The sequence below is a fragment of the Streptopelia decaocto genome (assembly GCF_964273445.1).
Source record: "Streptopelia decaocto genome assembly, contig: HAP1_SCAFFOLD_723, whole genome shotgun sequence".
NCBI classification, from domain to species: Eukaryota; Metazoa; Chordata; class Aves; order Columbiformes; family Columbidae; genus Streptopelia; species Streptopelia decaocto.
In genome coordinates, this window is record NW_028115948.1 from 46 (window position 1) to 26,083 (window position 26,038).

The following is a 26,038-nucleotide window of genomic DNA, read 5'->3' on the forward strand; positions in this document are numbered from 1 at the left end:
TAACCCCCATTTAATAACCCCCATTCATTACACCCCCATTAATTAACCCCCATTAATTAACCTCCTTCATTAAGCCCCCATAATCAACCCCTGCAAATCCTCCTAATTATAATTTAATTAATTAAATCCCCTTTAATTAACACACACACGCCCCCCCCCCCCCCCCCCCATGACCCACATGGGCGGGTGGGGGTGGGGAAAATCCCCCCTGATCCGAGACAGATGGTGCCCCTCCCCCCCCACCCCCGAACTCCTGGGTCCCTCCCGGACGCCTGGGTCCCCCCCTCCCCTCCCCCCCACCCCGGGATGAGTTTCAAGGTCACATGAAGGTGACAGAGGAATTTTCCGGAGTATTAGCGGGACCCAGGCGTCCGGGGGGACCCAGGAGTTCGGGAGGGACCCAGGAGTTCGGGGAGGGACCCAGGAGTCCGGGAGGGACCCAGGAGTTCGGGGGGGACCCAGGAGTTCGGGAGGGACCCAGGAGTCCGGGGAGGGACCCAGGAGTTCGGGGGGGGACCCAGGAGTCCGGACACGTGTTGACAGGAACCGTTTTATTGAGCTGCGATTAAACACGTGCCCCATTGGGGGGGGGGAGGGGACACTGGGGGGGGGTTTGGGGACACTTTGCGGGGGGGGGAGGGGACACCGGGGCCACCTTGGGGACACCATTGTCCCCTCCCCCCCCACCCCCCCCCGGGGATATATATATATATATTCATATTTATAATTGCAGTGGTCCTCGTCACCCCCCCCCACCCAAAAAAAAAGCGCCACCCCCACCCATGGGTGCTGCCCCCCACCCCCCCCCCACCCCCCCCAGCACCCATTTTTGGGGTGAAACGAGGCATTTCTGGCAGTGGGGGCCCCACCACCCCCCCCCAAAAATGGAGGGGGGGTGGGGGGGGGGGATGGGGGGGTTTTGGGGACACCCCCCCCCCCCCCCCGTTTTAGTCGTCGATACAAATCACCTCCCCCCCCCGCGGTTCTTTCTTCTCGGGGCCTTCGGCCTCGCGCTCCCGTTTCACCAGCACCGGGGGGGGCCCGTTGGCGGCGGCTGCGGGGGGGGGGGAAGGGACCCAGGCGTCCGGGAGAAAGGGGGGGGTCAGGTACTGAACCCCTGAACCCCCCCCATTGACACCCGGGGACCCAGGCGTCCGGGAACCCCAAAAAGGGACCCAGGCATCCGGGGTGGGGGGGGGGGGGTCAGGTACAGAACCCCTGAACCACCCCCCCCCCCCAACACTGACACCCACACTCAGGGACCCAGGCGTCCGGGGACCCCCCCAAAAGGGTCCCAGGAGTCCCCCCCCAACCCAGGGACCCAGGCGTCCGGGATCCCAAAAAAGGGACCCAGGCATCCCCCATCTAAGAACCCAGGTGGCCCCAACCCCCAAAGAGGGACCCAGGCGTCCGGGTGGGGGGGTCAGGTACTGAACCCCTGACCCCCCCCCCCCCCCCAATTGACACCCACACTCAGGGACCCAGGCGTCCGGGAAGTCCAAAAATGGACCCAGGCGTCCGGGACTCCCATCCGTAGACCCAAGTGTCTGGGACCCCCCAAAAGGGACCCAGGCATGCCCCCCACCCACGGACCCAGGCGTCCGGGAACCCCAAAGGGACCCAGGCGTGCCCCCCACCCATGGACCCAGGCGTCCGGGAACCCCAAAGGGACCCAGGCGTGCCCCACCCGTGGACCCAGGCGTCCGGGAACCCCAAAGGGACCCAGGCGTGCCCCCCACCCGTGGACCCAGGTGTCCGGGAACCCCAAAGGGACCCAGGCGTGCCCCACCCATGGACCCAGGCGTCCGGGAACCCCAAAGGGACCCAGGCGTCCCCCACCCACGGACCCAGGCGTCCGGGAACCCCGGCGTGCCCCCCACCCACGGACCCAGGCATCCGGGAACCCCAAAGGGACCCAGGCGTCCCCCACCCACGGACCCAGGCGTCCGGGAACCCCAAAGGGACCCAGGCGTCCCCCACCCATGGACCCAGGCATCCGGGAACCCCAAAGGGACCCAGGCGTGCCCCACCCGTGGACCCAGGCGTCCGGGCGCTCACCGGTGATGAAGGACCCTGGTGGCATTTGGCTGTAGTTGGCGCCCCCGGGGGGGAGGGGTCCGGCCGGGGGGGTCCCAAAGGTGCCCCCGTAACTTTGGGGGGTGGCGTAAGGACCCGGCGGGAACGTCTGGGGTTGGGGGGGGGACATGGGGGTCACCTCCTGTCCCCACTGTCACCTCCCCCAGGGCCACGTTGTCCCCAGTGTCCCCCAGGGCTGGGATGTCCCCAAGTACCATCAATGTCCCCAAGTCCCATTGATGTCCCCAAGTCTCAATGGTGTCCCCAAGTCTCAATGACGTCCCCAAGTCCCTGTGATGTCCCCAAGTCCCATTAATGTCCCCAAGTCTCAATGATGTCCCCAAGTCCCTGTGATGTCCCCAGGGCCACGAATCCCCCAAGTCCCATCAATGTCCCCAGGGCCACAATGTCCCCAATGTCCCCCAGGGCTGGGATGTCCCCAGGTCCCAGCGATGTCCCCAAGTCCCAATGACGTCCCCAAGTCTCAATGACATCCCCAAGTCTCAATGATGTCCCCAAGTCTCAATGATGTCCCCAAGTCCCATCAATGTCCCCAAGTCCCAGTGATGTGCCCAAGTCCCAGTGATATCCCCAAGTCTCAATGATGTCCCCAAGTCCCTGTGATGTCCCCAAAGCCACGAATCCCCCAAGTCCCATCAATGTCCCCAGGGCCACAATGTCCCCAATGTCCCCCAGGGCTGGGATGTCCCCAGGTCCCAGCGATGTCCCCAAGTCCCAATGACGTCCCCAAGTCTCAATGATGTCCCCAAGTCCTTGTGATGTCCCCAAAGCCATGAATCCCCCAAGTCCCACCAATGTCCCCAGGGCTACAATGTCCCCAATGTCCCCCAGGGCCGGGATGTCCCCAAGTCCCAATGATGTCCCCAAGTCCCTGTGATGTCCCCAAGTCCCATCAAGGTCCCCAGGGCCACAATTCGGCCAGGGCTGGGATGTTCCCAAGTCCCAGTGATGTCCCCAAGTCCCATTAATGTCCCCAGGTCCCAGTGACGTCCCCAAGTCTCAATGGTGTCCCCAGAGCCACGAATCCCCCAAGTCCCATCAATGTCCCCAGGGCCACAATGTCCCCAATGTCCCCCAGGGCCGGGACGTCTCCAGGTCCCAGTGATGTCCCCAAGTCCCTGTGATGTCCCCAAGTCCCATTAATGTTCCCAAGTCCCAATGATGTCCCCAAGTCCCAATGACGTCCCCAAGTCTCAATGATGTTCCCAAGTCCCAATGATGTCCCCAAGTCCTTGTGATGTCCCCAAAGCCACGAATCCCCCAAGTCCCATCAATGTCCCCAGGCCCACAATGTCCCCAATGTCCCCCAGGGCTGTGATGTCCCCAGGTCCCAGTGATGTCCCCAAGTCCCATCAATGACCCCAGGGCAACAATGTCCCCCATGTCCCCCAGGGCCGGGATGTCCCCAGGTCCCAGTGATGTCCACAGGTCCCAGTGATGTCCCCAGGTCCCAGTGATGTCCCCAAGGCCACGAATCCCCCAAGTCTCATCAATGTCCCCAGGGCCACAATGTCCCCCAGGGCCAGGATGTCCCCAGGTACCCTGGCTGTCCCCAAGTCCCATCAATGTCCCCAGGGCCCGGATGTCCCCAATGTCCCCCAGCGCCAGGATGTCTCCAGATCCCAGCGATGTCCCCAAGTCCTAATGATGTCCTCAAAGCCACGAACCCCCCAAGTCCCATCAATGTCCCCAATGTCCCCCAGCGCCGGGATGTCCCCAGGTCCCCGCGTGTGACTCACGGGCGGGGGGTGGCTCTCGGTGCCCTTGCTGGCCAGGCGGCTGAGGATGCTGCGCTCCGACATCTGCAGGCGGGCGGCGATGGGCGGGATGCGCGACAGCGTGGCCGGCAGGCGCGTCACGTCCGCCTTCATGTCGCTCAGCAGCTCCTCCAGCTGGTTCAGCACTGGAGAAAGGGGGCGGGGAGACACAAAAAGGGGCCGGGGGGGGCCCGTCAGTGCCGGGGGACCCTCCTGAGCCTACTCATAGGTTACTCATAGGTTACTCATAGGTTACTCGGAGCTTAATTGGGGCTTATTTGGGCTCTATGGAGCAGGGAAGGGTTGGGAAATCAACAGGGAGCTGTCCCGAGCCTACTCATAGGTTACTCATACATTACTCAGAGGTTACTCGGAGCTAAATTGGAGCTTACTGGAGTTCTATGGAGCAGGGAAGGGTTGGGAAATCAACAGGGAGCTGTCCCGAGCCTACTCATAGGTTACTCATACATTACTCGGAGCTTAATTGGAGCTTACGCAGGCTATACGGAGCAGGGAGGGGTTGGGAAACTAATGGGGAGCCATCCTGAGCCTACTCATAGGTTACTCATACATTACTCGGAGCTTAATTGGAGCTTACGCAGGCTATACGGAGCAGGGAGTGGTTGGGAAACTAATGGGGAGCCATCCTGAGCCTACTCATAGGTTACTCATACATTACTCAGAGCTTAATTGGAGCTTAATTGGAGTTTACGCAGGCTATACAGAGCAGGGAGGGGTTCAGATGTTACTCAGAGCTTACTCAGAGCCTATTTGGGCTATGGGGAGTAGCGAGAGGGTGGGATACTCAATGGGGAACCATCCCCGGGGTTGCTCATGGGTTACTCATAGGCTGCTCATAGGTTATGCAGAGCTTGCTCAGAAGCTCCGCGGGCTATGGGGAACGGGGAGGGGGTGGGGAAGCAATGGGGAGTCCTCTCACACATACTCACAGGTTACTCAGTGGCTACTCAGGCTACGGGGAGCAGGGAAGGGAGAGGGAGGGGAAGGGGAAGCCTGAGGAGCTACTCAAGGGTTACTCAGGGGCTCCACCTACACACTGGGGGGTGTTTGACCCACTCCGGGATCCTCCTGACGCCCCCAGGGCTACTTGGCCAAGCCCATTTACTCGGGGTTTACTCTCTAGACACAGCAGAGATACTTCAGGTTTACTCTGGGGATACTCCTTAGATACTCTGGGTTTACTCTTTACAATCTGGGGACACTCGGGGGTCACTCTGGTGCTACAACTGGCGACGCCGTTCGATGCACCGGAGCTACTCGGGGTTTACTCATCAAACCCACCAGAGCTACTCGGGGGGGACACACAGGAGGACGCTGGGAAAACCGCGGGTCCTACTCCGGGGATACTCCATTCGTCCTCCCACTCCCAGCATGCACCGGGGCTGCTCCCACCGTCCTCCTTCCTCCCTACTCGGGGTTGGGGTCGGGAAGCGCCCGCGATGCAGCAGCGACTTACTCGGGGTTTACGCGACAGATACTCAGCGGACACAGCGCAAGCGCAAAGCGACAGAGGCCCCCGGCGCCCCCTGGAGCCCTGAGCTGCGCCCGTCTCCCTCTGGGCTTACTCTGAGCTTACTCCGAGGTTACTCTGAGCTTACTCAGGGGGCAAGGGGGGGTTGGGAAACCAATGGGGACCCGTCCTGCACCTACTCAGCGCTTATTCAGAGGCTACTCACAGGTTACTCAGAGCTTCCTCAGAAGCTACTCAGGGTACAGGGAGCAGGGATAGTCAATGGGGAGCTGTCTGTGCATAAACACAGGTTACTCTGAGCTTACTCAGTAGCTACTCAGAGGTTACTTAGAGCTTATTCGGCAGCTACAGGAAGCAGGAGTGGGGGCTACTCAATGGGGAGCTGTCCTGTGCCTCCTCAGAGCTTACTCTGAGGCTACTTACAGGTTACTCAGAGCTTATTCAGCAGCTACAGGGAGCGACGGTGTTGGCTACTCAATGGGGAAAATGGGGAGCTGTCCAGGGCCTACTCAGAGGTTACTCTGAGGCTACTCAGAGGTTACTCTGAGCTCATTCAGAAGCTACAGGGAACGGGGGTGTTGGTCACTCAATGGGGAGCTGTCCCGGGCCTACTCAGAGCTTACTCAGAGCTTACTCCGAGGTTACTCCGAGGTTACTCACACCCCCAAAACCCCCTCAGGGACCTCCGCCGCTTCCCCACCACCCCCAGCGCCCTTGAAGACCCCCCCAAAAGCCAAAAAGAAAAGCCCCCAAACCAAAAAAAAAAAAAAAAGCCACGCAAAAGGATACACGGGGAGGCGGTTGGGAGGGCGAACCCCACTTTAATTGCATAAAGGGGGGTACAGAGGCAGCCGAGGGCGCTACAGGAGGGGGCGGCCGCGCCGGGGCCGGCGCCCCCGCCTCTTACCCTTGTGCAGGACGGCGTTCGCGGGTTTGTTGCCCGCCAGCGACTCCTTGGACAAGTGCTGGTGGCTCTCGGCCAGGCACTCGACCTCGGCGAAGCGCGAGTTGAGCGCCATGGCGGGGTGGCCGGGGTCCTGCGTCATGTTCAGGTAGGCGGCGCGGCGGAGCTGCTCCTCGATCACCAGCGCCTGCTCCAGGAGCTGCGGGGACAACGGGGACAGTGTGGGGGACGTGGGGACAAAGGGGGATGCGGGGGACGCGGGGGGAGGGCGGCTCGTGGAGGTCGTTGCGGGGGGGAAGTTGAAGAAAAGGGACCCAGGCGTCCGGGTGGGCAAGTGGGAGGTCACAATGTGAGCTCGCACCATGACCCAGGCATCCAGGCACCCAACCAAGACCTCACAATGCAATCTCACACCACAATAAGGGCTGGAGGGGACCCAGGCATCCGGGTGCGCAATTGTGACATCACAATGCAATCTCACACCACAATAAGGGCTGGAGGGGACCCAGGCGTCCGGGTGCCCAATTGTGACCTCACAATGCAATCTCACACCACAACAAGGGCTGGAGGGGACCCAGGCGTCCGGGTGCCCAATTGTGACATCACAATGTGATCTCACACTGTAAGGTCAGGAGGGGACCCAGGCGTCCGGGTGCCCAATTGTGACCTCACAATGCAATCTCACACTGTAAGGTCTGGAGGGGACCCAGGCGTCCGGGTGCCCAATTGTGACCTCACAATGCAATCTCACACCACAATAAGGGCTGGAGGGGACCCAGGCATCCGGGTGCCCAATTGTGACATCACAATGTGATCTCACACTGTAAGGTCAGGAGGGGACCCAGGCGTCCGGGTGCCCAATTGTGACCTCACAATGCAATCTCACACCACAACAAGGGCTGGAGGGGACCCAGGCGTCCGGGTGCCCAATTGTGACATCACAATGTGATCTCACACCACAATAAGGGCTGGAGGGGACCCAGGCGTCCGGGTGCCCAATTGTGACATCACAATGCAATCTCACACCACAACAAGGGCTGGAGGGGACCCAGGCGTCCGGGTGCCCAATTGTGACATCACAATGTGATCTCACACTGTAAGGTCAGGAGGGGACCCAGGCATCCGGGTGCCCAATTGTGACATCACAATGTGATCTCACACTGTAAGGTCAGGAGGGGACCCAGGCGTCCGGGTGCCCAATTGTGACCTCACAATGCAATCTCACACCACAAAAAGGGCTGGAGGGGACCCAGGCGTCCGGGTGCCCAATTGTGACATCACAATGTGATCTCACACTGTAAGGTCTGGAGGGGACCCAGGCGTCCGGGTGCCCAATTGTGACATCACAATGTGATCTCACACCACAATAAGGGCTGGAGGGGACCCAGGCGTCCGGGTGCCCAATTGTGACATCACAATGTGATCTCACACCACAATAAGGGCTGGAGGGGACCCAGGCGTCCGGGTGCGCAATTGTGACATCACAATGTGATCTCACACTGTAAGGTCAGGAGGGGACCCAGGCGTCCGGGTGCCCAATTGTGACCTCACAATGCAATCTCACACCACAACAAGGGCTGGAGGGGACCCAGGCGTCCAGGTGCCCAATTGTGACATCACAATGTGATCTCACACTGTAAGGTCTGGAAGGGACCCAGGCGTCCGGGCACCCCACTGTGACATCACAATGTGATCTCACACTGTAAGGTCAGGAGGGGACCCAGGCGTCCGGGTGCCCAATTGTGAGCTCACAACCCTCGTGCAACCCTCATTGGGGCCCCCACACAACCCTTGTGCAACCATTGTGCCCTTGTGCAAACCCTCGTGCAACTCCTCGTGCAACCCCTCGTGCGAGCCCCCGTGCAAACCCTCATACAAATCCTTGTGCAAAACCTTGTGTCCCCCTGTGCAAACACTCACGTGAATCCTCATGCAAACCCTTGTGCAAATGCTTGTGCAATCACTGTGTGAACACTCGTGCAAAACCCTGTGCAGAACCTCGTGCAAACCCTTGTGCAAAGCCTTGTGCAAACCCTTGTGCAAACCCTTGTGCAAACCCTCAACTGAACCCCCATGCAAACCCTTGTGCAAATCCTCGTGCAACCCGTGTCCCCCTGTGCAAACCCTCATGTGAACCCCCATGCAAACCCTTGTGCAAATCCTCGTGCAACCCCTTGTGTCCCCCTGTGCAGCCCCTCGTGCAAATGCTCGTGCAACCGCTGTGAAGCCTCATGCAAACCCCTCGTGCAAATGCTCGTGCAACCCCTTGTGCAAACCCCCATGCAAACCCTCGTGCAAACCCTTGTGCAAACCCCTCGTGCAAATGCTTGTGCAACCCCTCATGCAAATGCTCCTGTAACCCCTTGTGCAAACCCCCGTGCAAACCCTCGTGCAACCCCTTGTGCAAACTCCCATGCAAACCCTCGTGCAAATGCTTGTGCAAATCCCCATGAAAACCCTTGTGCAAACCCTCGTGCAACCCTCGTGCAACCCCTTGTGCAAACCCCCGTGCAAATGCTCGTGCAAACCCCTGTGCAACCCCTCATGCAAATGCTTGTGCAAACCCTCGTGCAACCCCTTGTGCAAGCCCTCGTGCAAACCCTCGTGCAAGCCCTCGTGCAAATGCTCCTGCAAACCCCTGTGCAACCCCTCATGCAAATGCTTGTGCAAATCCCCATGAAAACCCTTGTGCAAACCCTTGTGCAACCCTCGTGCAAACCCTCGTGCAACCCCTTGTGCAAACCCTTGTGCAAGCCCTCGTGCAACCCCTCGTGCAAACCCCCGCACAAATGCTCGTGCAAACCTGTGCAACCCCTCATGCAAATGCTTGTGCAACCCCTTGTGCAACCCCTCATGCAAACGCTCGTGTAAACCCTCGTGCAACCCTCGTGCGAGCCCTGGTGCGCTCACCTTGAACCTCCGCGCCAGGAACTTGTTCTTCATCTCCAGGAAGTTCCCCTTGGCGGCCTCGCCCTTGAAGGGCTCGTTGAGCAGCGCGAAGGCGCCGTCGTTCTGCACGTCCGTCCAGCGCGCGTACCCGTGACTGACAGCTAAGGAACCGCTCTGTCACCGGTGTCACCGCCGATGGGTCCCCAGTGTCCCCAATGTCCCCAAAATCAAGGGTTCGGGGGACCCAGGCGCCCGGGAGGGACCCAGGTGTCCGGGAGGGACCCAGGAGTTCGGGAGGGACCCAGGAGTCCGGGAGGGGACCCAATGTCTCCAACATCCATGTACCCATGACTGAGCACTAAGGAACCTCATTGTCACCTGTGTCACCACCACTGTGTCCCAAGTGTCCCCAATGTCCCTGTAAACAAGGGTTCAGGGGGACCCAGGCGTCCGGGAGGGACCCAGGAGTTCGGGAGGGACCCAGGAGTTCGGGAGTGGACCCTATGTCCCCAGTGTCCCCCATAGCCAGCACACGGACCAGTGACTGACAGCTAAGGAACCACATTGTCACCGGTGTCACCACCACTGTGTCCCCAGTGTCCCCATAACCAAGGGTTCAGGGGGACCCAGGTGTCCGGGAGGGACCCAGGAGTTCGGGAGGGACCCAGGAGTCCGGGAGGGGACACAATGTCTCCAACATCCATGGCTGAGCACTAAGGAATCTCATTGTCACCTATGTCACCCGTGTCACTGTCACTGTGTTCCCAACATCCCCATAACCAAGGGTTCAGAGGGACCCAGGCGTCCGGGAGGGACCCAGGCGTCCGGGAGGGACCCAGGAGTCCGGGAGGGGACCCAATGTCTCCAACATTCCCCGTACCCGTGACTGACAGCTAAGGAATGTCATTGTCACCTGTGTCACCGCTGGGTCCCCAGTGTCCCCAATGTCCCCAAAATCAAGGGTTTGGGGGACCCAGGCGTCCGGGAGGGACCCAGGAGTTCGGGAGGGACCCGGGAGTCCGGGAGGGGACCCAATGTCTCCAACATCCATGGCTGAGCACTAAGGAACCTCATTGTCACCTATGTCACCAGTGTCACTGTCACTGTGTTCCCAACATCCCCATAACCAAGGGTTCAGGGGGACCCAGGCGTCCGGGAGGGACCCAGGAGTTCGGGAGGGGACCCAGGAGTTCGGGAGCAGACCCTATGTCCCCAGCGTCCCCCATAGTCAGCACCAAGGAATGTCATTGCCACCTGTGTCACCACCACTGTGTCCCCAACATCCCCATAACCAAGGGTTCAGGGGGACCCAGGCGTCCGGGAGGGACCCAGGAGTTCGGGGGGGACCCAGGAGTTCAGGAGGTGACCCAATGTCTCCAACATTCCCCGTACCCGTGACTGACAGCTAAGGAATGTCATTGTCACCTGTGTCACCGCTGGGTCCCCAGTGTCCCCAATGTCCCCAAAATCAAGGGTTCGGGGGACCCAGGCGTCTGGGAGGGACCCAGGAGTCCGGGAGGGGACCCAATGTCTCCAACATCCATGGCTGAGCACTAAGGAACCTCATTGTCACCTATGTCACCAGTGTCACTGTCACTGTGTTCCCAACATCCCCATAACCAAGGGTTCAGGGGGACCCAGGCGTCCGGGAGGGACCCAGGAGTTCGGGAGGGACCCAGGAGTCCGGGCAGGGACCCAATGTCTCCAATGTTCCCCATACACATGACTGACAGCTAAGGAACCACACTGTCACCTATGTCACCACCGCTGGGTCCCCAGTGTCCCCAACGTCCCCATAACCAAGGGTTCAGGGGGACCCAGGCGTCTGGGAGGGACCCAGGAGTTCGGGAGGGACCCAGGAGTCTGGGAGGGGACCCAATGTCTCCAACATCCATGGCTGAGCACTAAGGAACCTCATTGTCACCTATGTCACCAATGTCACCGTCACTGTGTCCCCAGTGTCTCACTCACTCCCATAACCAAGGGTTGAGGGGGACCCAGGAGTTCAGGAGGGACCCAGGAGTTCGGGGGGGACCCAGGAGTTCGGGGGGGACCCAGGAGTTCGGGAGGGGACCCAGGAGTTCGGGAGGGGACCCAGGAGTTCGGGGGGGACCCAGGAGTTCAGGAGGGGACCCAGGAGTCCGGGGGGGGACCCAGGCGTCCGGGGGGGGACCCAGGCGTTCGGGCGGATACAGGACGATCCCGGCCAGCAGCCAATAGTCGTGGCGCCGGTGCCAGATCTCGTTGAGCTTCCCCGAGGAGATGGCGGCTCGTTCCTCGTTCTGCCACAGCGTGTGCAGCTCTGGGGGGGTTGGGGGACGTCAGGAGGGGGTGGGGACCCCCCCGAAACGTCCCCCGGCCCGGCCCCCCCGGGTCCCGCTCACCCGTGAAGCCGCCGTCCGCGATGTTGAACATGAACCGCGGCTTCTCGGGCCGCTCGTCCCGCCGCCCGTTGGCGCGCGGCTCCGCTTTGGGCTCCTTCTCGGCTTTGGGGTCCTCTGCGCGGGGGGTCGGTTTGGGGGGGTCAGTGATATGTTGGTACCTCCCCCCTCAGACCCCCCAAACCACCCCCGGACCCCTCCGGGAAGCAGGAAGCCATTGGGAGCCATTGGCAGCCATCAGTAGGCTTCAGAGTGAACGCCACACAATTAAGAGCCCATTGCTCCATATGCGTCCCTTTGGTTAAGCCCCGCCCCCTCTGCTTTGGCCACGCCCCCCCAGGAAACCAGAAGCCATTGGGAGCCATTGGGAGCCATTGGCAGCCATCAGTAGGCTTCAGAGTGAACGCCACACAATTAAGAGCCCATCACTCCAGGCGCATCCCTTTGGTTAAGCCCCGCCCACTCTGCCTCGGCCACGCCCCCACAGGAAACCAGAAGTCATTGGGAGCCATTGGCAGCCATTGGTAGCCATTGGAAGCCATCAGTAGGCTTCAGAGTGAACGCCACACAATTAAGAGCCCACTGCTCCATATGCGTCCCTTTGCTTAATCCCCGCCCCCTGTGGCCTGGCCCCGCCCCCAGGTGCCCCAGGCCCCACCCCCAGCCCAAGCCCCACCCCCCAGCACCTCGTTTTGGGTCCGTGTCCCCCCCGGGTCGCTCTCTGGGTTCGTCCTCAGGGGGTTTCTCGTCACCTTTGTCGGGTCCCTTGTCAGGTTCTGTGGGGGGGGACGAGGATATTTGGGGGTCCCCCGGATGCCTGGGTCCCCCCCGGACGCCTGGGTCCCCGCGGGGCGGGGGAGCGGCTGACCTGGCGGGTCCCCTTCGGCCTCGGGGTTCGCGGGTCCCTCGTCGTCCCCCTTGTGCGGCCCCTCGGCCTCGCTGGTGGCGCTTGGGGACGGCGGCGCCTCGGGGACAGGAGCCTGGGGGGACACGGAGGGGTCAGCCCGGACGCCTGGGTCCCCCCCGGACGCCTGGGTCCCTGCCTTGGATGCCTGGGTCCCCCCGGACGCCTGGGTCCTCACTGGACATGTGGGTTCCCCCGGACGCCTGGGTTCTCCCCAGGGTGACACCGACGCACACGGGGGACAATGAGGGGGAGGGGAGAAAGTGGGGACATAGGGGACAGGATTGGGGACACTGGGAATATTGGGGACAACGGGGAAGGGACTGGGGACAAGAACATGATTGGGGACAGGGACAGAGATGACGGAGTTGGGGACGTTGTTGGGGACACCTGGGGACACTGGGGGTTCACCCCGTCACCCACCTCAGTCTCCATCTTCTCGGTCCCTTTGGGCTCCTTGTCGTCCCTGCTGTCACCGTCGTCCCTGTCGGGGGGCGGCCCCGGAGGGTCCCCCCGGTCGCTGGGGGCTGGAGTGGCTGGGACAGGGGACACATCAAACACGGCCCCATGTCCCCATATATGTCCCCCCATCCCCATTGTCCCCATATGCCAGTGACCCCCAGTGACCCCCAGGGTCCTAGAGCCCCCCAGTGACCCAAGTCATATCCCCCTGTCCCCATGTCCCCATATTCCCCCTGTCCCCATGTCGCCCATATCCCCATGTCGCCCATATCCCCATCTCCCCCTGTCCCCATATATGTCCCCCTGTCCCCATTGTCCCCATATGCCAGTGGCCCCAGGGTCCTAGAGCCCCCCAGTGACCCAAGTCACATCCCCATGTCCCCATATCCCCATGTCCCCATATCCCCCTGTCCCCATGTCCCCCCATCCCCATGTCCCCATGTCCCCCTGTCCCCAAATCTCCATATCCCCATGTCCCCCTGTCCCCAAATCCCTGTCCCCATATCCCCCGTCCCCATATCCCCATGTCCCCCTGTCCCCATGTCCCCCATATCCCCTGTCCCCATGTCCCCCTGTCCCGTACCGGGTGTGGGGGGCCGTGGGCTGGGGGGGCCGCTGTGTTCGGGGCTGGGGGGGCCGGTTCGTGCCGGGGACGACGCGCGGGACGAGCGTTTGGACTCCGGGCGCGACTCGGGCGGCAGCTCCGGGAGGCTCCAGCGCCCGTTGATGTGCTCGAACTCCTGCACCTGCGGACCCAGGCGTTCGGGAGGGACCCAGGAGTTCGGGAGGGACCCAGGAGTTCAGGGGGACCCAGGAGTTCGGGGGGGACCCAGGAGTTCGGGGGGGATTTAGGAGTTCAGGGAAACCCAAGTGTCTGGGGGGACCCAGGTGTCCAGGAGGGACCCAGGAGTTCGGGAGGGACCCAGGAGTTCGGGGGGACCCAGGAGTTCAGAGGGACCCAGGAGTTCGGGAGGGACCCAGGAGTTCGGGAGGGACCCAGGAGTTCGGGGGAGACCCAGGTGTGCAGGAAGGACCCAGGAATTCAGGAGGGACCCAGGAGTTCGGGGGAGGGACCCAGGAGTCCGGGGGAGGATTTAGGAGTTCAGGGAAACCCAAGTGTTTGGGGGGACCCAGGTGTCCAGGAGGGACCCAGGAGTTCAGGGGGACCCAGGAGTTCGGGGGGACCCAGGAGTTCGGGAGGGACCCAGGAGTTCGGGAGGGACCCAGGTGTGCAGGAAGGACACAGGAGTTCGGGGGGACCCAGGCGTTCGGGGGGGATCCAGGAGTTCGGGGGGGACCCAGGAGTTCGAGGGGGACCCAGGAGTTCGAGGGGGACCCAAGCATCCAGGAGGGACCCAGGAGTTCAGGGGGACCCAGGTGTTTGTGTAGGGACCCAGATGTCCAGGAGGGACCCAGGCGTCCAGGGGAGACCCCGGTGTGTGGGGAGGGACCCAGGCATCCGGGGAGGGACCCAGGCGTCCGGGAGGGACCCAGGCGTCCGGGGAGGGACCCAGGCGTCCGGGGGCGCGGTACCTTTTTCTTGACGAGGGACATGACCCCGATGCGGGTCAGGACCTGCTGGCGCGACAGCCCCTCGCGCGGGACCCCGTCCGCGAAGGTCTCGGAGCCGTCGGCCCCCGGTTCGCACAGGTGACGCATGAACAGGGACACGTAGGCCCTGGGGACACCGACCGACGCTGTCACTGTCACCCCCCGGACGCCTGGGTCCCTCCCCGGACGCCTGGGTCCCCACTGAACTCCTGTGTTCTTCTTGCACACCTGGATCCCATTCCAAGCATCCCTTGTCCCCACAGATCCCATCCCCAGGGTCCCTTGTTCCCACAGATCCCATCCCCAGGGTCCCTTGTTCCCAATATCCCTTGTCCCCAGTGTCCCCAAGGTCCCTTGTCCCCATAGATCCCATCCACAGTGTCCCTTGTCCCCAGTGTCCCCATAGATCCCATCCCCAGTGTCCCTTGTCCCCACAGATCCCATCCCCAGGGCCCCTTGTTCCCAATATCCCTTGTCCCCAGTGTCCCCTGTCCCCAAGGTCCCTTGTTCTCATAGATCCCATCCCCAGTGTCCCTTGTCTCCAAGGTCCCTTGTCCCCATAGATCCCATCCCCAGGGCCCCTTGTTCCCAATATCCCTTGTCCCCAGTGTCCCCTGTCCCCATACATCCCATCCCCAGTGTCCCTTGTCCCCACAGATCCCATCCCCAGGGCCCCTTGTTCCCAATATCCCTTGTCCCCAGTGTCCCCAAGGTCCCTTGTCCCCATAGATCCCATCCCCAGTGTCCCCTGTCCCCAAGGTCCCTTGTTCCAATAGATCCCATCTCCAGGGTCCTTGTCCCGATTGTCCCCACAGAACCTGTCTCTAGAGTCCCTTGTTGTTCCCAGTGTCCCCAATGTCCTCAGTGTCCCTGACGTCTCCAATGTCCCCATGTCCCCCTGTCCCAGTGCCATCAGCCATCCCCATGTCACCGCGCCGTGTCCTGGTTGTGCCGGTTCCAGCCGGAGCCGCCATCGCTCTGGCGTCCCCTGTGCCGGAGCTCGACCCCCCGAGGGGACATTGGGGACACCCGGGGGTCACTGTGCGTCGGGGCGAGGGGGACACGGGGGCTCGGCCGCTCCCCAGGAACCCGACGGGGACGGCGCTCGGCTGAGTAAGGGCTCATCATGTGGCACAGTGGGGACAGGGGACATCGTGGGGACACCGTGGGGACGTCATGGAGATATGGGGACTTGGGTTACTGGGAGGGCTTTAGGACCCTGGGGGTCACTGGTGGGGCTTTAGGACCCTGGGGGTCACTCAGGGTCACTGGGGGGGCTTTAGGACCCTGGGGGTCACTGGTGGGGCTTTAGGACCCTGGGGGTCACTCAGGGTCACTGGGGGGGCTTTAGGACCCTGGGGGTCACTCAAGGTCACTGGGAGGGCTTTAGGACCCTGGGGGTCACTCAGGGTCACTGGTGGGGCTTTAGGACCCTGGGGGTCACTGGGGGAGCTTTAGGACCCTGGGGGTCACTCAAGGTCACTGGTGGGGCTTTAGGACCCTGGGGGTCACTCAAGGTCACTGGGAGGGCTTTAGGACCCTGGGGATCACTCAGGGTCACTGGTGGGGCTTTAGGACCCTGGGGGTCACTGGGGGGGCTTTAGGACCCTGGGGGTCACTCAGGGTCACTGGTGGGGCTTTAGGACCCTGGGGGTCACTGGGGGGGCTTTAGGACCCTGGGGATCACTCAGGGTCACTGGGGGGGCTTTAGGACCCTGGGGGTCACTGGGGGAGCTTTAGGACCCTGGGGGTCACTCAAGGTCACTGGTGGGGCTTTAGGACCCTGGGGGTCACTCAAGGTCACTGGTGGGGTTTTAGGACCCTGGGGATCACTCAGGGTCACTGGTGGGGCTTTAGGACCCTGGGGGTCACTGGGGGGGCTTTAGGACCCTGGGGGTCACTGGGGGTCACTGGGAGGGCTCTATGACCCTGGGGGTCACTCGGGGTCACTGGGAGGGCTCTAGGACCCTGGGGGTCACTGGGGGGGCTTTAGGACCCTGGGGATCACTCAGGGTCACTGGTGGGGCTTTAGGACCCTGGGGGTCACTCAAGGTCACTGGTGGGGCTTTAGGACCCTGGGGGTCACTCAAGGTCACTGGGAGGGCTTTAGGACCCTGGGGATCACTCAGGGTCACTGGGGGGGCTTTAGGACCCTGGGGATCACTCAGGGTCACTGGGGGGCTTTAGGACCCTGGGGGTCACTGGGGGGGCTTTAGGAGCCTGGGGGTCACTCAGGGTCACTGGGGGGGCTTTAGGACCCTGGGGGTCACTGGGGGAGCTCTAGGACCCTGGGGGTCACTCAAGGTCACTGGTGGGGCTTTAGGACCCTGGGGATCACTGGGGGTCACTGGGAGGGCTTTAGGACCCTGGGGATCACTGGGGGTCACTGGGAGGGCTCTATGACCCTGGGGGTCACTCAGGGTCACTGGGAGGGCTCTAGGACCCTGGGGGTCACTGGGGGGGGATTTTAGGACGCTGTGCGTCCTGGGATATGGGGACACGGGGATATGGGGACACAGGACAATGGGGACACACACGGGTACCCCCCCATCTTGCCCCACCAATCCCTAATGTCACCACCTGTCCCCAGTGTCCCCACCTGTCCTGGTGTCCCAATGACCCCAACATCCCCAATGTCCCAAATGTCCCCACTGACCCCAATGTCCTCAACGCCCCCAATGACCCCCATGTCCCTAACACCCCCAATGTCCCCAATGCTCCCAATGACCCCAATACCCGCAACGTCCCTGATGCCTCCAATGTCCCCATTGCCCCCAGTGACCCCAATGTCCCCAAGGCCCCCAGTGACCCCAATGTCCCCGCTGTCACCCACTTGAACTCCTTCTCGCTCTTCCCCGCAGATCCCGCACCAGCCACTGGGAGGTGAAGGCGTCCTGGGGCGGCATCCCCCAGCGCATCACGGCATTGAGGAACGCCTTGCGCTGCCGCGTGTTGAACCCCAGCACCTGCGGGGACACCAGGGGACAAGGGGGACACGCTGGGACACGGGGTGACACCCCCAGTGTTGAACAACACCTTGCAATGCCGGGTGTTGAACCCCAACGCCTGAGCGGGGACAGGGGGACATGGGGATATGACTCAGGGCCAATGTGGGGGCTCTAGGACCCTGGGGAACCCCTGGGTTATTCAGGGTCACTGTGATATGGGGACATGGGGACATGGGGACATGGGGACAGGGGGACATGGGGATAGGGGGACATGGGGATAGGGGGACATGGGGATACGACTCAGGGCCAATGGGGGGGCTCTAGGACCCTGGGGCACCTCTGGGTTATTCAGGGTCATTGTGATATGGGGACATGGGGACATGGCGATAGGGGGACATGGGCACAGGGGGACATTGGGATATGGGGATATGGGGATAGGGGGACATGGGGACATTGGGATATGGGGATAGGGGGACATGGGGACAGGGGGACATGGGGACAGGGGGACATGGGGACATGACTCAGGGCCAATGTGGGGGGGTCTCTAGAATGCTGGGGGCACCTCTGGGTCATTCAGGGTCACTGTGATATGGGGATATTGGGACATGGGGATATGGGGATATGGGGACAGGGGGACACTGGGATATGGGGATAGGGGGACATGGGGACAGGGGGACACGACTCAGGGCCAATGCGGGGGCTCTAGGACCCTGGGGCACCTCTGGGTTATTCAGGGTCACTGTGATATGGGGATATGGGGACATGGGGACATGGGGACAGGGGGACAGGGGGACATGGGGGACAGGGGGACATGGGGGACATGGGGGACATGGGGGACATGGGGGACATGGGGTTAGGGGTCACCTCGATGTTGCCCCCCACGCGGGCCAGCAGTGGGGGGAGGGGTTTGTCCTTCTCGTTGCGCAGCTGCCGCTTGGACTGACGGCGGCCTGGGGGGAGGGGCAGGGTGGTCAGCACCCATCCCCACCCCTGACCCACCCATCCCCCATCATCCCCCACCCATCCCCCCCCACCCTGAAACTCCCCAGCACTCACTCCCCCCACCCAGGAGCGGGGAGGGGGCTTGGGGACACCAGGGGACACAGAGGGGACACAACGGCGATGTGGGGGGACTCGGGGACACATGGGGGGACATATATGGTGACATGGGGATGTGACTCAGGGTCACTGGGGGGGCTCTAGGACCCTGGGGGTCACTCAGGGTCACTGGGGGGGGCTCTAGGACCGTGGGGGTTATTTGGGGTCACTGGGGGGACTCTAGGACCCTGGGGGTCACTCAGGGTCACTGGGGGGGACTCTAGGACCCTGGGGATCACTGGGGGGACTCTAGGACCCTGGGGGTCACTCAGGGTGTCACTGGGGGGCTCTAGGACCATGGGGGTTATTTGGGGTCACTGGAGGGCTCTAAGACCCTGGGGGTCACTCAGGGTCACTGGGGGGGGCTCTAGGACCGTGGGGGTTATTTGGGGTCACTGGGGGGACTCTAGGACCCTGGGGGTCACTCAGGGTCACTGGGGGGCTCTAGGACCCTGGGAGTCACTGGGGGTCACTGGGGGGCTCTAGGACCGTGGGGGTTATTTGGGGTCACTGGAGGGCTCTAAGACCCTGGGGGTCACTCAGGGTCACTGGGGGGGACTCTAGGACCCTGGGGATCACTGGGGGGGACTCTAGGACCCTGGGGGTCACTCAGGGTCACTGGGGGGGGCTCTAGGACCGTGGGGGTTATTTGGGGTCACTGGAGGGCTCTAGGACCCTGGGGGTCACTCAGGGTCACTGGGAGGGGCTCTAGGACCCTGGGGGTCACTGGGGGGCTCTAGGACCCTGGGAGCACCTGGGGGTTACTTGGGGTCACTGGGACATGGGAACTTGGGGACACCGGGACACGGGTGACACGGGGACAGGGTTTCCCGCTGGCACTGACCCTCGGGCCGCTCGTCGAAATCCTCGTCCTCCTCCTCGGATCCCACCGAGTACTCGGATTGGTTGTCTGGGGAGAGCGGCGCGGGCTCCCGGTCACACCAGTTCGGACCAGTGCCTCCCAGTGCCCCCCCCAGTGCCTCCCATTCCCTCCCAGTGTCCCCCCTGTGCCTCCCAGTCCCTCCCAGTTCATCCCAGTGCCCACCTTGGTCCTCCTGGGTGGCCTCATTGTGGTTGATCTGCTTGTGGAACCTCTACCCCTTGACCACGTTCTGCACCAGTGCCTCCCAGTCCCTTCCTAATGCCTCCCAGTTCATCCCAGTGCCTCCCAGTTCATCCCAGTGCCTCCCAGTTCATCCCAGTGCCCACCTTGGTCCTCCTGGGTATCATCATTGCAGTTGACCCACCTGGGAAACTCTTGACCACGTTCTGCACCAGTGACTCCCAGTGCCTCCCAATCCCTCCCAGTTCATCCCAGTGCCTCCCAGTCCCTTCTTAATGCCTCCCAGTTCATCCCAGTGCCTCCCAGTTCCTCCCAGTACTCACCTTGGTCCTCCTGGGTGGCCTCATTGTGGTCGATCTGCTTGTGGAACCTCTTCCCCTTAACCAGGTTCTGCACCAATGCCTCCCTAGTCCCTTCCTAATGCCTCCCAGTTCATCCCAGTGCCTCCCAGTTCATCCCAGTGCCTCCCAGTTCATCCCAGTCCCTCCCAGTTCATCCCAGTGCCCACCTTGGTCCTCCTGGGTATCATCATTACAGTTGACCCACCTGGGAAACTCTTGACCACGTTCTGCAGCAGTGACTCCCAGTGCCTCCCAATCCCTCCCAGTGCCTCCCAATCCCTCCCAGCTCATCCCAGTGCCTCCCAGTCCCTTCTTAATGCCTCCCAGTTCATCCCAGTCCCTCCCAGTTCCTCCCAGTACTCACCTTGGTCCTCCTGGGTGGCCTCATTGTGGTTGATCTGCTTGTGGAACCTCTTCCCCTTGACCACGTTCTGCACCAGTGCCCTCCCTGTCCCTTCCTAATGCCTCCCAGTTCATCCCAGTCCCTCCCAGTTCGTCCCAGTGCCTCCCAGTTCATCCCAGTGCCTCCCAGTTCGTCCCAGTGCCTCCCAGTTCATCCCGGTGCCCACCTTGGTCCTCCTGGGTATCATCATTGCAGTTGACCCACCTGGGAAACTCTTGACCACGTTCTGCACCAGTGACTCCCAGTGCCTCCCAATCCCTCCCAGTTCATCCCAGTGCCTCCCAGTCTCTTCTTAATCCCTCCCAGTTCATCCCAGTGTCTCCCAGTTCGTCCCAGTGCCCACCTTGGTCCTCCTGGGTGGCCTCATTGTGGTTGATCTGCTTGTGGAACCTCTACCCCTTGACCACGTTGTGCACCAGTGCCTCCCAGTGCCTCCCAGTCCCTTCCTAATCCCTCCCAGTTCATCCCAGTGCCTCCCAGTTCGTCCCAGTGCCTCCCAGTTCGTCCCAGTGCCCACCCTGGTCCTCCTGGGTGGCCTCATTGTGGTTGATCTGCTTGTGGAACCTCTACCCCTTGACCACGTTGTGCACCAGTGCCTCCCAGTGCCTCCCAGTCCCTTCCTAATCCCTCCCAGTTCATCCCAGTGCCTCCCAGTTCGTCCCAGTGCCTCCCAGTTCGTCCCAGTGCCCACCCTGGTCCTCCTGGGCGGCCTCATTGTGGTTGATCTGCTTGTGGAACCTCTTCCCCTTGACCACGTTGTGCACCAGTGCCCTCCCAGTCCCTTCCTAATCCCTCCCAGTTCATCCCAGTGCCTCCCAGTCCCTTCTTAATGCCTCCCAGTTCATCCCAGTGCCTCCCAGTTCACCCCAGTGCCTCCCAGTACTCACCCTGGTCCTCCTGGGTGGCCTCATTGTGGTTGATCTGCTTGTGGAACCTCTTCCCCTTAACCAGGTTCTGCACCAGTGCCCTCCCTGTCCCTTCCTAATGCCTCCCAGTTCATCCCAGTCCCTCCCAGTTCATCCCAGTCCCTCCCAGTTCATCCCAGTGCCCACCTTGGTCCTCCTGGGTATCATCATTACAGTTGACCCACCTGGGAAACTCTTGACCATGTTCTGCACCAGTGACTCCCAGTGCCTCCCAATCCCTCCCAGCTCATCCCAGTGCCTCCCAGTCCCTTCTTAATGCCTCCCAGTTCACCCCAGTGCCTCCCAGTTCGTCCCAGTGCCCACCCTGGTCCTCCTGGGTGGCCTCATTGTGGTCGATCTGCTTGTGGAACCTCTTCCCCTTGACCACGTTCTGCACCAGTGCCCTCCCTGTCCCTTCCTAATCCCTCCCAGTTCATCCCAGTGCCTCCCAGTTTGCCCCAGTGCCTCCCAGTACTCACCTTGATCCTCCTGGGTGGCCTCATTGTAGTCGATCTGCTTGTGGAACCTCTACCCCTTGACCACGTTCTGCACCAGTGCCTCCCAGTGCCTCCCAGTCCCTTCCTAATCCCTCCCAGTTCATCCCAGTGCCTCCCAGTTCATCCCAGTGCCTCCCAGTTCATCCCAGTGCCCTCCTTGGTCCTCCTGGGTATCATCATTACAGTTGACCCACCTGGGAAACTCTTGACCATGTTCTGCACCAGTGACTCCCAGTGCCTCCCAATCCCTCCCAGTTCATCCCAGTGCCTCCCAGTCCCTTCTTAATGCCTCCCAGTTCATGCCAGTTCATCCCAGTGCCTCCCAGTTCGTCCCAGTGCCCACCTTGGTCCTCCTGGGTGGCCTCATTGTGGTTGATCTGCTTGTGGAACCTCTTCCACTTAACCAGGTTCTGCACCAGTGCCCTCCCTGTCCCTTCCTAATGCCTCCCAGTTCGTCCCAGTGCCTCCCAGTTCATCCCAGTGCCCACCTTGGTCCTCCTGGGTATCATCATTGCAGTTGACCCACCTGGGAAACTCTTGACCACGTTCTGCACCAGTGCCTCCCAGTCCCTTCCTAATCCCTCCCAGTTCATCCCAGTGCCTCCCAGTTCGTCCTGGTGCCCACCTTGGTCCTCCTGGGTGGCCTCATTGTGGTTGATCTGCTTGTGGAACCTCTTCCCCTTGACCACGTTCTTCACCAGTCCCTCCCAGTCCCTTCCTAATCCCTCCCAGTTCATCCCAGTGCCTCCCAGTTTGCCCCAGTGCCTCCCAGTACTCACCTTGGTCCTCCTGGGTGGCCTCATTGTAGTCGATCTGCTTGTGGAACCTCTACCCCTTGACCACGTTCTGCACCAGTGCCTCCCAGTGCCTCCCAGTCCCTTCCTAATCCCTCCCAGTTCATCCCAGTGCCTCCCAGTTCCTCCCAGTACCCACCTTGGTCCTCCTGGGTGGCCTCATTGTGGTTGATCTGCTTGTGGAACCTCTTCCCCTTGACCACGTTCTGCACCAGTGCCTCCCTAGTCCCTTCCTAATGCCTCCCAGTTCATCCCAGTGCCTCCCAGTTCATCCCAGTTCATCCCAGTGCCCACCTTGGTCCTCCTGGGCGGCGTCGTTGTAGTTGACCTGCTTGCGGACCCTCTTGCCCTTGCCCAGGTTGCGGGCCAGGTCCTCCTGCTGCTGCTCGTAGTGGTGCCGCAGCAGCTTCTCCCAATAGTCGGGGTCCACGTTCTCCTCCTGCTTGATGATCTCACGCTCGATCTCCTCGATCTGCAGACACACGGACACGGTGGGACAGGGGGACAGGGGGATATGGGGACAGCGGGACACCAGGAGGTGGCCCCAGCGCCAGCAGCGCCGTGGTCGCCATCATCGCCATCAGCCCATCGCCTTCATCATCTCCATCATCCCCATCTTCATCATCTCCATCCTCATCATCTCCATCATCCTCATCGTCTCCACCCTCATCATCTCCATCATCCCCATCCTCATCATCCCCATCTTCATCATCTCCATCATCCTCATCATCCCCATCTTCATCTTCATCATCTCCATCCTCATCATCTCCATCCTCATCTCCATCCTCCTCATCATCCCCATCTTCATCTCCATCATCGCCATCCTCATCATCTCCATCATCCTCATCGTCTTCACCCTCATCATCTCCATCATCCCCATCCTTGTCATCCCCATCTTTATCATCTTCATCATCCCCATCATCTCCATTATCCCCATCCTCATCACCTTCATCATCCCCATCCTCATCATCCCCATCCTCATCATCTCCATCATGTCCATCTCTACCTTCATTGTTCTCATCATCTCCATCATCCCCATCCTCATCTCATCATCATCATCATCTCCATCCTCATCATCTCCATCATCCTCATCATCCCCATCCTCATCCCATCACCATCATCACCTCCATCTCCATCACCCCCCTCCTCATCATCCCCACCATCCCCAATCTCACCTCCATCCCCATCATCTCCATCATCCCCAGCTTCTCCACCATCCTCATCATCCTCATCATCCCCAATCTCCCCTCCATCCCTATCATCTCCATCATCCTCAACTTCTCCACCATCCTCATCATCCCCACCATCCCCAATCTCACCTCCATCCCCATCATCTCCATCACCCCCACCTTCTCCACCGCCCCCATTGTCCCCGTTGTCCCCCCTTGTCCCCGCGGGGTCCCACCTTGTCCTCCTCGCGCACGACGTACTGGGCCACCTTGAAGGAGCTGAGATACTCGTTCATGTTCTGCACGTCGGCGTCGTCGGTGGCGTCCTGGTTGCGGTCCAGCAGGCGCGCGATGGCCTCGTTGTCGTAGTGGATCACGCTGCTGTCCTCCTCCTTGTTGTCCCCTGCGCCGGTGACACGGCGGGTGACACGGCCGGGCCCGGCACGGACAGGGACACCATGGCCCAATGGGGCCCAACGGGATCCAATGGGATCCAACAAGGCCCAACATGACCCAACGTGGCCCAACATGACCCAACATGACCCAACGTGGCCCAACGTGGCCCAACGTGGCCCAACATGACCCAACGTGGCCCAACATGACCCAGCGTGGCCCAACATGACCCAGCGTGGCCCAACACAACTCTCAACAAGGCCCAACAGGACCCAACATGACCCAACAAGGTTCAATATGGTTCAACAAGGCCCAACATGACCCAGCATGGCCCGACATGGCCCAACAAGGCCCAACAGGACCCAACATGACCCAACAAGGTTCAACATGGCCCAACAAGGCCCAACATGACCCAACGTGGCCCAACACAACCCAACAAGGCCCAACAACACAACCCAACAAGGCCCAACAACACAACCCAACAAGGCCCAACATGGTTCCACAAGGCCCAACACGGCCCAACACAACCCAACATGGTTCAACATGGCGTGACATGATCCAACATGATCCAACACAAGCCAACAAGGTCCAACATGGTCCAACATGGCCCAACACAAGCCAACAAGGCCCAACATGGTCGAACAAGGACCAGCATGGTCCAACAAGGCCCAACGCAACCCAACAAGGTCCAACATGGCCCAACACGCCCCAATATGATCCAACATGGCTCAACACAACCCAACATGCTCCAACATGGCCTACCAAGGCCCAACGCAACCCAACACTACCCGACATGACCCAACACAACCCACCAAGGCCCAATATGGCTCAACACAACCCACCAAGGCCCAACACAACCCAACGAGACCCACCAAGGCCAAACACAACCCAACAAGACCCAACAAGGCCAAGCACAACCCAACAAGACCCAACAAGGCCAAACACAATCCAACAAGACCCACCAAGGCCCAACACAACCCAACAAGACCCACCAAGGCCAAACACAACCCAACAAGGCCCAACACAACCCAACAAGACCCAACGAGGCCAAACACAACCCAACAAGACCAAACACAACCCAACAAGACCCAACAAGGCCAAACACAACCCAACAAGACCCAACACAACCCAACAAGATCCACAAAGGCCCAACACAACCCAACGAGACCCAACAAGGCCAAACACAACCCAACAAGACCCAACAAGGCCAAACACAACCCAACAAGACCCAACACAACCCAACAAGACCCACCAAGGCCAAACACAACCCAACAAGACCCACCAAGGCCAAATACAACCCACCAAGACCCAACACAACCCAACAAGAACCAACACAACCCAACAAGACCCAACAAGATCCACCAAGGCCCAACAAGATCCACCAAGGCCCAACACAACCCAACGAGACCCAACAAGGCCAAACACAACCCAACAAGACCCAACAAGGCCAAACACAACCCAACAAGACCCAACAAGGCCAAACACAACCCAACAAGACCCAACACAACCCAAGGAGACCCACCAAGGCCAAACACAACCCAACAAGACCAAACACAACCCAACAAGACCCAACAAGGCCCAACACAACCCAACAAGACCCAACACAACCCAACAAGACCCAACAAGGCCCAACACAACCCAACAAGACCCAACAAGGCCCAACACAACCCAACAAGACCCAACAAGGCCAAACACAACCCAACAAGACCCAACAAGGCCAAACACAACCCAACAAGACCAAACAAGGCCAAACACAACCCAACAAGACCCACCAAGGCCCAACACAACCCAACAAGACCCAACAAGGCCCAACACGACCCAAGGAGACCCAACAAGGGCCAACAAAACCCAACAAGACCCACCAAGGCCAAACACAACCCAACAAGACCCACCAAGGCCAAACACAACCCAACAAGGCCAAACACAACCCAACACAACCCAACACGCCCCAACCCGACCCAGCATGGCCCAACGTGTCCCAACCCGCCCC

The 26,038-nt window shown here is 61.0% G+C and overlaps 1 protein-coding gene across 1 annotated transcript in view; it reads right to left on the reverse strand.

Annotated features, from left to right (window-relative positions):
* Positions 1-804: 804 nt before the first annotated feature.
* Positions 805-26,038, reverse strand: part of LOC309452518 (chromodomain-helicase-DNA-binding protein 3-like) — a gene marked incomplete at its 5' end in the record, with an annotated part of 55,784 nt that continues 30,550 nt past the window's right edge. The window contains 18 exon segments of the mRNA XM_082077138.1: positions 805-1,054; positions 2,059-2,185; positions 3,837-4,000; positions 6,254-6,449; positions 9,161-9,293; positions 11,333-11,441; positions 11,524-11,637; positions 12,207-12,296; positions 12,389-12,500; positions 12,848-12,960; positions 13,470-13,632; positions 14,420-14,564; positions 17,271-17,295; positions 17,298-17,403; positions 18,250-18,335; positions 19,328-19,393; positions 22,781-22,958; positions 23,892-24,058. Coding sequence (XP_081933264.1) covers positions 948-1,054; positions 2,059-2,185; positions 3,837-4,000; positions 6,254-6,449; positions 9,161-9,293; positions 11,333-11,441; positions 11,524-11,637; positions 12,207-12,296; positions 12,389-12,500; positions 12,848-12,960; positions 13,470-13,632; positions 14,420-14,564; positions 17,271-17,295; positions 17,298-17,403; positions 18,250-18,335; positions 19,328-19,393; positions 22,781-22,958; positions 23,892-24,058 — 2,201 coding nt within the window.